Source organism: Callionymus lyra, chromosome 18 (genome assembly GCF_982586985.1).
Source record: "Callionymus lyra chromosome 18, fCalLyr1.hap1.1, whole genome shotgun sequence".
Lineage (NCBI taxonomy): Eukaryota > Metazoa > Chordata > Actinopteri > Syngnathiformes > Callionymidae > Callionymus > Callionymus lyra.
The window spans coordinates 15070483-15083219 of NC_141835.1; the positions used below are offsets into that span (position 1 = coordinate 15070483).

The 12737-nt window shown below is 41.0% G+C and overlaps 1 protein-coding gene across 1 annotated transcript; it reads left to right on the plus strand.

Moving 5' to 3' along the window:
• The first annotated feature begins 2181 nt into the window (after positions 1 to 2181).
• On the plus strand, positions 2182 to 5016 carry LOC148060638 (protein L-Myc-1b-like). The gene is made up of 3 exons (XM_087780272.1): positions 2182 to 2479; positions 2688 to 3286; positions 3876 to 5016. The coding sequence occupies exons 2-3, from the start codon at positions 2743 to 2745 to the stop codon at positions 4508 to 4510; spliced, it is 1179 nt and encodes a 392-aa protein (XP_087636398.1). The 5' UTR covers positions 2182 to 2479; positions 2688 to 2742; the 3' UTR covers positions 4511 to 5016.
• The last annotated feature ends 7721 nt before the right edge of the window (positions 5017 to 12737 follow it).

Consider the following 12737-nt stretch of genomic DNA (forward strand, 5'->3'; position numbering starts at 1 on the left):
TCTAACAACAATTTTTTTAGAACAGTTTTTGTCATTTTTTAGTCATGCAGCAGTCACGATATACCAAGAAATATTTATTCAGAAGTTCAAAATAAGTAGCAAACAGACGGGGGAAACTTTTTGATTACTTAGAAACCAATACGACACTTGGCAGCTTTTTATTTGAATCACACAGTCTTTTCATAAAAAGCTAGTCGGAAATGTAACTTTGATATATAATATGTGTGTTTTGCAATCTATTGCTTCACCATCATCCTAACATATGAGCTCAAACTAAAAAAGAAAATCAGATATACATAGAGTGGGTAAAAAAAACTTGGATTTTACCACCATCTGATATGACTCATAATGATGGAGAAAACACAGATATTTAACAATCTGCCAAATTTAAAGTTTGTCACATACTCTATTTGAAACTTTTTGTGCCTGTCTGCTCCTGCCTTTGCAATTGTTGCTGTGCATTATGAGACTTCTATTGTTTTTGTGCAAACATGAAACATCTGTTGTCGATCATTTTGAGGTACTAGTCGTCCGGCTAATGCCGGGAGTAAATGCATGTATCGAATGTATTGTGGCTGAATTGATTTCTGTGTGCAGTCTGAGGGGAGTCATGATCTGGGGGAACATACATGTGTGTGTGTGACCCTAGACCACCATGTGACAACAGATGTCCGCGGCTAAGCAGTCTCATTAACGGTGCTTAAAAGTGACCCGGGACAGTGGGGTCTTTGTCTTGGTCACTGGGACGAAGCAGTGACGGAGAGAAGCACGCTGAGGATCATCGCCATCGATTAATTGGCCACGAGGAGACGAAGGCCAAAGGCTGCTATATGATCCTGACCCGGCGTTGTTTGGTCATGTGACGTTGGTCAACTCTGACCTTTTTTTAAAAAGGAAAAAAAAAAAGCATCTGTTCACTCCATTAGCTGGAGTATAAATCAGGAGTGGACGCATCACTCTGGTTAAGGGATTAAATCTTCAGGACATGTCTGGTTTTGTAGTCAAGTGTTGTCTGTAAACAAGGTTCAAACACCGTTTGTTTTCTGACTTCACTTTTGTTTACAGTTAACCAGTCAAATACCAACTGCTTTGAGCCACCAGCTGTTAAAAATGTCTTTATAATGCTAATGTCTCCGCCGTGGCTGAGTGCTGCGTTCACAACTACACATGAAAGTAGATGACTTGATTGTCGGAGGAACTCCCCAGACTTGCTGGACAATTTAACCGTGTTGACTCTCTTAAGTTTCCATCTGTCTGTCGCCCAAACATGCTCGCTGAGGGGTTCCACGATCGAATTAAATCACTTTAATTATTTGCTCTTTCTTCTAAGAGTGCTAACCATTTGAAATATTTCAGCTGAAAATGTATTACTTTTGATTTAATGGAGGTTTTTTCCCACTTTTTCCAAACCTGTTTCACATCATGGCGAAAAAAAGAAACAGTAGTCGCATTATCACTTTTGGCTAATTTGGGGGTTGAGGGCACTTTCAACAGTCAGAGCTCAAGATAATTGTAGGTCAGGGGCCGGCAGCAGCGATCCCTGAGGGGTTGTTGTGGGGGGGATGTTTTAGACAGAAGAAATATTTTACTAACAAAGACGCAATAGAAAGAAATTGAGTTTAATTACCTCATGATGTTAAAAATATATTTTAAAATGTAAGTTTCTCATTTAGAGATTCAATACCATAAAATATATTAATATTTTTAATTATCAGTGCAGTATAACTTGTGAATGTAAGAAAAAGACTATTTCAATTAAAACGGTAACATTGTTAAGTTCATTAAGTTCAACATTGCTTAGTAATGAACTTGAAGCTGTCGTAAATATTTGCTCACTGCTTGTGAGCTTCAAAATGTTAGTCAAACTCCGACTCGACAAACATTTATTTAAGTGTGACAAAGTTCAAATGCATAATCGTAAGAGGGATTTCACTGGCCAGATATATTTAGGGATCTCTGGTGTCCAAATACATTATTTAAAAACGTTTTTTTGACCAATTTATTACGAATTAATGTGACCACGTTTACTTTTTCCTCATTCTTAATAATATATCAAAACGTGAGCAGTTTCTATAAAACATATTATGACTTTAAGTTTGAGTTTAAGCATCATGTCTGCCTGTGTTTTTTTTAAATCACTCCAACCTTTGACACAATAATATTGATGTGTGACCGGGCTCAGACGGGGCGGGTCTATGCAAATGAGGGGCATACCCGGATCTGGCGCTGCAGACATTCTTCAGGCTCCTCCTGCTCCTTTATCGCCTATAACAGGATATCTCACTGGCGCGAAAAACGCACTGTGTGGCTTCATCACACACCGTGGGGCGGATCTAACGCATGTCGAGTAGAGATCTGCTGCTTCTTTCCACTTTTTTTTTTTTCTTCTTCACTCCTTTATTTACAAAACCACGCTTAGGACCTGCGTCCACTGAACACCCGAGCGTTTAAAGGGATTTTCATTGTTGCGGTTTCTTAGGTAAGTTATTTAATTACTAAAATATAGTTAGATAAAAAAAAAGCAAGATAACGATCAAAAGTGTTGCTTAATGACTTTTCTGTTACATTTACAAGTGTTTCCTCTTTATGGTAACTTATGTAACGTTGGCGTTAATTGGCTGTAATTGATTATAGTTAATTAAATAAACCTGGTGCTGAAGTTAACGTGTGATTTTTACTTTCAACAGGATCCGATCACTGTGGATTTAAACTAAAAAAAGGATTTATTCACAGCGTTCAACAATGGAATACGATTGTTTCCAGAACTATTTCTTCCACGATTTTGACACCGAGGGAGATTTCTACAAATCGACCGCCCCGAGCGAGGACATTTGGAAAAAGTTCGAACTGCTGCCCACCCCTCCCATGTCTCCCACCCGCTCCTCCCTGCACCTCTGGCCGGGCGAGAAGCCCACCAGCTGGCGCTCCAAGGTCCCGGCTCCGGACGAGGACTGGGAGCTGGTCCCCGCCGCCGCCGCCAACGGAAAGATGTTCGGGAACCTGAGCTCCATCATCATCCGGGACTGTATGTGGAGTAGTTTTTCCGCCATCAAACAACCGGTGCGACCCTCGGCTGCTGCTGCTGCGATCCAGACCACCACCACCACCGCGTCTGCGACCCCGCAGCTGCCGGTGAGACCGAGCCGGGTGCTGCCGCCCGGGGCGCCGCTCGTCGCCGCAGCCGCCGCCACAGAGTGCGTGGACCCGGCAGCCGTGCTCACGTACCCGGCGAGCAGCTGCAGGAAGCCGGCGTCGTCCGGATCGGAGTCTCGATCGGATTCTTCTGGTAAGGAGTCACGCCCCATTCTCTGCTCTTTTTTTTTTCCCCTTTTTGGATTCTAAAAAACCCGGTTTAACGACGTTATTTGGAGTCTGCTGTTGCATAACTGTGGTCTATGGTGCAGCGAGGTTAGGGAGTTCATAGGCACTTTTTAAAACATTTCTTCCCACTCACGCAACCTTTAACCCACTTTTTGATTATTTTTAGAAGGAATCAAAAGATACCCTGATTTTTTTTTTTGATTTTTTTTTTTTTAATCGATTTTTTTTAAATCCCTGCATTGCCAGAGTGCGGTAGAGGGGCGGGGTCGCATAGTGCTGGCCATTCACTCACACACGCCTTGTTACAGAGCTCCCTGCTGACAAATCCCTCTCAGATTGTTGATACTTTTTAAAAAAGTATTCTCCTATTTACATGACAAAGACCGACTTTTAGTGGCTTTTGTCAAGCACTCTGCTGTCCTCTGGCCAGGAGGGGGTGCGGCGATTTGCATGCCTATCAATGGAATCTACTTCCTCCTGGTTAAAAATTGATCTCTGTCTTGACCCAGCAGCCGGTCTGATCTTCCTCATGTTATTTTTTTTTGATGTCACAGATGATGACGAGGAAGACGACGTCGAGGAGGAAATTGACGTTGTCACCGTGGAGAGCAAGCAGAGCAGGATGCGGTTGATGAACGTCCGGCAGCCTGTGACACTGAGGGTGCGGGCTGACCCTTGCCCCAAACGCTTCCACATGTCCGTGCACCGGCAGCAGCACAACTATGCCGCCCGCTCGCCGGACAGTGACCTAGAACCTGAAGATGATGATGACGAAGATGATGATGATGATGAAGACGATGATGATGATGATGATGAGGAGGAAGAGCTGCAGATTAAACGTATATGCTCAAGGTCCGGTAATTCAGGTCCGGCATCGCGTGGCTCGAGGTCAGCCTCCCCTGCAAGCTCGCCTCAAACCTCAGACGCCGAGGACACTGACCGCCGGAGGAACCACAACTTCCTGGAGAGAAAGAGGAGAAACGATCTGAAATCCCGCTTCCTGGCCCTGAGAGACCAGGTGCCCGGTCTGCAGTCGTCCAAAGCCCCCAAAGTGGCCATCCTGACCCACGCAACAGAGTACCTCGCCAAGCTGCACAACAAAGAGAAGCGGCAGCTCCAGGAGAGGAAGCGGCTTCTGGTGAGGAAGCAGCAACTTTTGCGGAGACTGACGGAACTGAAGCGCTCCTGAGTCACAGATGCACTCCCAAAGGAAACAAACCTCAGATTACACGTCACTTTCAAACAAATCTTTTCTATGAAAACGTTCCTCATGTAAATATGTAAATGTTGCTGTGGGCTTCTAATGAAATGACTTTTTGCGATTTAATAAACCAGGGCGTCTTTGGAAGGTTTAAACTGCTGTGAGCATCAGGGTGTGTGTGTGGATGTCGTGTCATATCAAGTGTAAACGCCTTTTTTTTGTGTACATATGAACGAGTGCGGTGTGATGTTAAAAAAAAAGAGCTTATAACTCCTGCTATTGGAGTTGGAATCGCGGACTTTCCTCAGAGCGCTGCTCCTCTATGTATGACGTGCCCCCGGGCATCGAGAATCTCTATTTTCTTAAGAAAACCAAAATGGATTAAAAAAAAAAAAGTAGCACTGCTGTACTTTATATCCACACGTCACTTTGTGTCCTGATTTTGAAGCATGTTAATATCAACTGCTACATTAAATTTTGATACCATGTTTGCATACAAACTGTTGTCTTGTTTTTATTCATCTATTAACATGAAAGTTCCATCTGAATCAAGCAAGGTTTTATTGTTCATATATATATGCTCCTTAAATGCATTAGTTTAGTTCCTGTGTAAAATTAATCATGGAATTTGTTTTAATTGAAATGCTTTTAAAGCGCCTGCGATGTGAGATCATTGGCAGAGGTATGTCCTCTTTTTAAATGGTTGCCCAGATGTTTGTTTATCATGTTGGCTCAGTGAGATCTACAAATATTTACTCACTGCACGATTACATACTGTACTATAAGCGACTTGTGGCGGAACTCTAATGACGCTTGAAGCGACCAACTACTGTTGAATCTTGTTGCCACTCCCAGGTACATGTTGGGATGATTATAATTTAATGAGTTATTTTACAACCGGTTCATTAAATCAATCATATCAAACATGACAATTTTACATTCACTATTACATTTCAACAGACGCCTATTGATTCACAACACATTCATCTACAAATTTCCATACATTTTCGGGGGTTTTTAAACACAATTTCCTAGAAAGGAGCCCGTTATGATTAAAATGATAAGGATCTTTGACTTAAATGTCTTCTTTGAGACAAAACCGTTGTCTGTGTAATCCGAGCAATTGCCCGGAGAATCTAAAACCTCTTGAAAATGAGATAATATCGTTGACAGAGGGGCGCCAACTGCTTGATTTCCCGCCCCTGGTATCACGTTCCAGTGTGTGTCGCATTAGCCAGGGTGCAGCTGCTGCCCCGCACTCACTCAGACACAGATCGTCATTGAGACTTGCCCTTGAAGAGCTCTGGATGTGGCCGCCGAGGATCCTCCCCTCTGCAGTGGCTGCTGCATGCTGGCCACCTGATGTGCTCTGAACTAGGTTACACTCCCACACACACACACACACACACATGCATGCACCGCAGTCGGTATCTTTAGAACGGTCCCAGAGTTCCAGGGAAGGGGGCTGCATGTTCTCGGAACGAGTGATATAAGTGCTTTTCTACAACATTTATAGACGCATCGATCATCTTGTGCCCTGAAAAGATACTCACTGTATGGGCAGAAACTAATGTGATCATCACAATCGATTCACAATTTCAAACCCAAATAATTTAATATAGACACATTTTCTTTGTTTTCTTTTTGATTGTAATGCACCTGTGCTTTTTACACTTCTACTCTTTATTGTTTTTTAGTTGAACTCATATTTTCTTTCCATATTCGGTGTAGAAAAGGGGCTACAATGCTTATTTTTAATAGTTTGTCTCTAATAGAAACACATCCACCACTCACTCTATACGTTCCATGTCGCACTGCAACACACTTATTCAACTGTTCCTGCATTCAACAAGATGATTGTAGTCCTGAGTTTTTGTTTTGATCCATTTTAAACATTTCAACTGAGACGTACAATAGGAGTAAAACTGATGTTGAAGGGATTTGATGGCTAGATAAAGCTTAGAATTTTTTTTTTTTAAAGTACAGTCAAATCTTCTACTATACGTTTATTTGGGAAAGAGGTTATTTGATTGTTTCACTTCATCAACTAGCAAAAAAGCCGAAAAAGGATTTTTTTTTTAAACAATTTTTTATAAAGAAGGCTTACATTTTACTTTGTGTGTTGTGTAAGAATGTTCTGGAATGCATCTTAGGCTACATTCACACTGTAGGTCTTAATGCAGATTTCTTTTTTTTTTTTAAACAAATTTGTGAGCGGTTTATATCAATAATGAGGAAAAGAAGACATAAAATTCATATTTTAATAATGTCTCTATACGGAGTATGACGTGATGCCACGGTTGAAAATAAAATACTTGCATGATCTCACCAAGGAACCAGCTCCAGGATCGCCCAAAATATAATCCACACTTGTAATAGGGATTTTTCTGTCATTCAATACATTTAAATTAATTGTCACTCAGTGCAGTGCAGGTCAAATCAGTCTCATATGATATGAAAAGAAATCGAACTTTGTCACTGCAGTGTCTACAGAGTACTTTTGATAAGATGCTGATGCTTAAGCTGATCTCAAATGATGCTTTCGTGTGTGTTTAAAATGCTAAAAAAGATCTTGTAGAACGTGTATTTAGAGGTCTGTGCTCCCTGAGTGCTTTTCTAGTTACATGTTTGTAGCGCTTGCATTTCATAACCAACGTATTAGTTAATGAGTTATTGGCTAATCAATGATTCATTCATTGTAAGTAAATAGTTCATTGACTAGCAATAAAAAAAAACTGTTTCCACATTCTGAGGGAGACTACGAACGCTAGTTTAGAACCCGACTGAAGAAATCTCTCGTCGACGAGAGATTCTCTGTTTCACTTCAGTGTCCATGTGGAATTTGTAGCTCCGGTCACTGCGGCTTCTTTCCCCGACCAGACCTGCTAAAACCGACAACACCTCTTGTGGAATTCAACTCATGTAACAACCGATCTGGTCTCTCGCAGATACAAGCTACAGTTACAGTTGATTATAATAATGAGCGCCAACAAGCGTTTTTGTTCAAGTTCGGCCTGACAGGCGAGTCGGACACACCCTCTTCTCCAACCGTCTCACACTTCACCTTTGTCACCTGCTCGCACTTCTTTGTCTCCATTCGTCTCCATTCGTCTCCATTATCAATGATTTCACGTTTCTACCGCTGCCATTAGCTCGTAACGTTTCAACTTATTTTATTGGGTCATTTGTTTTTAACCATATAAAACCATGGCCACGCTCCCAGTTGAGTTTAGTAACGGACTTCCTCGTTGCACAATGCAGCAGACGTTGAACTTGAGACGAGTCCGTCAGGTTTCTGACACCTAACGTTTACAAAGTCAAACAGTGAGAGGTTGTGTTTAAATAGCACACGATGATTGATTTTGGTGTTTAAAATCGCAAAGTCTTCCTCTAAATCAGACGCTTGTATAAATACATAGATAAACATTTTTTGGGCACAGGTTGACCCTGTTGTTAAACTGCCCTTCTTCCAGCCGCCCCTGGGGTCAGAGGGTTTTTGCATTTTATGATGCAAGCCTCATGTTTAATTCAAGGTCCGAAAACATGTTGCAACGGTTGCAAACCTGAATGTTTGTTTTTGGACCCAAGAGAAAAGTGCTTAAAATCCCATTCTAAATACAAAATCAACACTTTTTAGTCATTCGTTGTTATTGTTGTTTGTTTAAACAGATTTTTATTCTATCGTCATTCAAATTATGCACGTTGGAAGACATAATCAATAGAGTCGTACTTCCTGTTTAAGAAAGTTTAGTCAGTTTGTGTTCAGTTTTGAAATTAAAATAATAATAAAAATCACAATAATCATTGTGCCGTTTTACATGCCACCCTGTAACGATAATACTAAAGACACGGTTTCTTAGAGTGACATCACAAACAGCAGATGACATCACTCAAACCCTTGCAGGAGCCCAGGTCTCAGGCAGGCTAGTTCCAATAAGTTGTATCTGCTCTTTACAATAGTAAAATGGTTAAGTTATATTAATGCAAAACAATAATGGTAGGAACTGGTAATCTATTTTTCTACTTTAATACATAAATCCTTGCTACTATACTTAGCTTAGCTAGTGGCCACCAGGGTTGACTAGCTGCAGTCAAAGTTGAATTTAACACCTCATAACACTATACCGTTTGAAGATTGTGTCTTCTGGTTTAGATTAGTGTAACAGTTTATTTTCATGCCTAACAAGAAGGAGCTGTCTCGCCTGCAGTTAATACAAAACTCTGCAGCGAGAATTCTGACCCGCTCTAGTAGAAGAACTCACATATTCCTAATCCTTAAAACTCTTCACTGGCTGCCAGAGTTTTTCAGGGTCAATTTTTAAATTCTGGTTCTTACTTTCAGAGCTATTCATGGTCAGGCTCCTCCTTACATCAGTGATCTGATCCAGACTCACACCCCAGCTCGGGCTCTGAGGTCTGTGGATCAGAATCTACTGATGGTTCCTGAACACGCTTCTGGACCAGAAGAGAGGAATCTATCTAGGCTGTTGCTCCTAAGCTTTGGAACAAAGCGTTTGATGGAGTCTACTGACTCCTTCAAGAAGCATCTTAAGACTTAAGGCTTTTTCTTAATTTTCTTGGGGCTGTTGAGTTTGTCTCTATTTTGTCTTGGTCTTGTTAAGCATATATTTGAACTGAGTATTGTTTGGAAGCGCTTTGTGACGTGTCCAGGGTCGTGCTGAGCTCACGACTTCGAGCAGGTTCAGGCTTCCTCACAGGTTCAACTGCGTTAATTGAAGTGCTCAAAGAGTGTCTGGGGGCAGCGACACTGCTCCTTTGTCCTCATCCACCGCTGCTGCAGACAGCTGAGAATTTTTTCAAGACGGCACCTCTGGGAGTTGAACAGAATCAGAGTTGGAATAGATAAAAGAGCAGCTGACAGAACATTCCTCTGCGGTGTCTGCACATTACCCAACATCTCCTCTGAGCAGCAGCTGGACTAGCGTTGGCAGTTTTACCAGCTAGTATTGTCAACTTTTTTCTCTGCTTTCTGCCAACAGAACCACTCAAGATAAATACGTCCAACTGACATGTGCAGTCACCATCTGTTGCTTCTAAACTACCAACCTTCTCACTCGCGCTTTTGTCGATCTGGAGTTAAGCGATTGTCCCGGACAGATGTGTGGCGTGAAGCTAATGTTTACCACAAACAGAAGTCGGTTGGGACACACCCCGACTCACAATAAAAAAGCAGGAAGGTTTCTTCCTGAAGGAAACAAAAAGTAAATGGATCTCTTTGTCCTGGAGGGTACTCTGCTCGACCGGTTTTATACGATAAACCCGCCGGACCTGATTTTTTTCTCCTTGCAGGTTGAAGTCTCGCACACACAGAGGGAGTGCTCACTTTTACACACTTGCATAGAATTTTCTTCCGGCCGCACTCTATCTTCCGTACGTGCTCTCCCTTTAACATCTGCGTATTACTTTAATCGTGCCTTAAAAATACCATTTCCACTTTTGGCTGACTACCTCTACATTCTGTTTACGTTAAGCTCTAGTGTCAGACTCATGACATTCCAGGTCATTTAATGTGACTCTACAAAGATACCAATGGTCAACATAAGTCAAAGAACATTAATGTTGTCAACAATAATACAAAGACTTCCAATAATAATGTAATGTTAATGTAATTAACAACACTAATACTAGCTCCAGTTAACATACATTTTGTTCGGCGCAGGACTTAAGACAGCTTAAGGATTTTGGCCCCATGTGTGATTGAGTTTGACACCCCCGGTGTCTACCATCCCGTTGCAGGCACATAAATGAGAAACAATGATCTCATTCATTATCTTGGCCGGGAATCCAAGAATAAAAACCAACACACAACTAGTGTGAAAGTTTGTGCAAAATGGTTTGTCATGTGATTCACTCACAGCATGAAGTCGAGGAAGAAGTGTTCTTTTGTTACGATGTCTTTTTATAGGGTTCATGCGGAAAAACTCCAAGTATGAGTCTGTTAAATGACAATAAAACAACATATCTTCGTGGAATGTAAAAATAGAAATAGAAATGAACTAAATTGGTCGTTCACGGAATTGACCCTTTGGAGAAAATGGGAAGTTTGATGTTAGATAAGGAACTATTCTGGTGATTTGTTTATTGGATCAGCAGAAAAGTCCGATTTTCGAGGCGATTTTTGCAAGACAAATTGGAAAAGAAATGTCGTTTCAGACGTGTTAATGGCATTTACAACGTCGCAAAAAAAACCCTACGATGAGATTGGGGCCTAAAGTTTGACACTTGTAACAATTAGGTACAACTCACGGCCCCGGGGGCCAAAACCAGCTTACTTCATTATTTCATTGATAGAAATGAATTCCATCCTTCGTCATAACCCACTCTGATGTTGTTATTTTGTCTTTTTCATTTCATTCACAATTGTATCCATTCATCTCGTTTTATCTTGTGTATATTTAGATAGATAGACTGATGGTAGGTAGGTAGAACTTTATTGATCCCTCAGGAGGTCTCCTTCGGGAAATTGTTTAAGGATGGATGGAGGGATGGATGGATGGATGGATGGATGGATGGATGGATGGATGGATGGATGGATGGATGGATGGATGGATGGATGGATGGATGGATGGATGGATGGATGGATGGATGGATGGATGGATGGATGGATGGATGGATGGATGGATGGATGGATGGATGGATGGATGGATGGATGGATGGATGGATGGATGGATGGATGGATGGATGGATGGACGGTTGGATGAATGGATGGATGGATGGATGGATGGATGGGGAATTTGGGTTTTTAGTTCACTTTAGAAGATAGTTTCATAAAAACAAGAACAAAGGTCAAATAAAAAGAACAAATAACGCAAAGGGATTTAAAAAGAATTATAATTAATAAAAATAATATAATATAAATTGATAATTATTTATTTAATTCATCCAATTTTATACTTGATTACACTACACCTCGTTATGTTCAACAAATGCTAGCCTTCAGAAACAAAGATGGAGTTCTATTCCTATTTCGTCTGCTGGTTATAGATTCATCAATGAGGTGATCACTCATAAATACCTTCATTTAATCAGGTTAACATATCAATGAGGTCTTGGTCAACAGTAGCACCTTAGCGGTAAAAAAGTTGTCATAATTCAATAATCAAAAACATTATGCATAATAAGGAGGGTTTTGTTCCTCGTTGTCCTGCTGGACGTATGACGGGATGACATGTGATGCTTCACTGATGCCGACTATAAGTGTGCAGTGACTGTGGGTCTGCGAAGAATTGATGATTTGGCTGAATGGAGTGCAGCGTATGAGATTTATACTTCCTGCCTGCACTCTTTGCGGAGAAAGGCCCGGCCTCATTGATCTCTCTCGATCTGTCTGTGGAACTGCATCACCGCACAGATGCAACACAAGAACACGAACAGGCTAGAGTTTATTGATTCATTGATTTTTGATGCATATTTTAGCGACGGGCGTCTTGAGTCGTGCGTCTACTGATACGTCTGGAACTGCAAACAAAGCTTGGCCTGAATTTAAGGTATTAACACATATATCTGCAGAGTAGTGCTTTACATCAGTGGTTCTCAACCTCCAGTCCGGGGACCGGAACCAGTCCGTTGAGGCATTTGTTACCAGGCCACACAGAAAGAAAAAAAGAATTAGTCAAATTTCTGTTCTATTGATTATTACCTTGTGAAATGTGTTTTGTTTTGAAGTAACAGTAGCACAACGCATCATGACGTTTATTTCAGTCAAGTTTATTTTTAAACAACACTGAAACACAAAATCTATATCATTTATTTTGAATGCCTTTTTTAAAAATACAAACATTAAACTGCTCCACTGTGTTGGGGGACCCCATAATTCATATTATAAGACCACATTTTTCATTTTCATTATTTCCTAATAATGGGCTTCTCTAAACGGCCAACGTTTCACCAATTACTGCATAGTGGGCGTGGTTATGGTAAACAAGAATTTAGCTTGAGAACAACAATTTTCAATTTCCTTATCTTTATTAAAAGATAGTTTTGTACAAACAGACACGTACTGACAGGTACAATAGAGGTCCAAGAACTATTTAAGAGACACATAAATCAACACATTCACTGCATTTTTAACATCAGTGGTTCTTTCCCTCTTCCTTTACCAGGTGCAAAAGAAAGAACGAAGGGTCTTAACTTTCAATTAAATCAGTTTCTAAATCTGTTTTACAAAATACAAGCAAGGGGTGTGAGTGGGTTG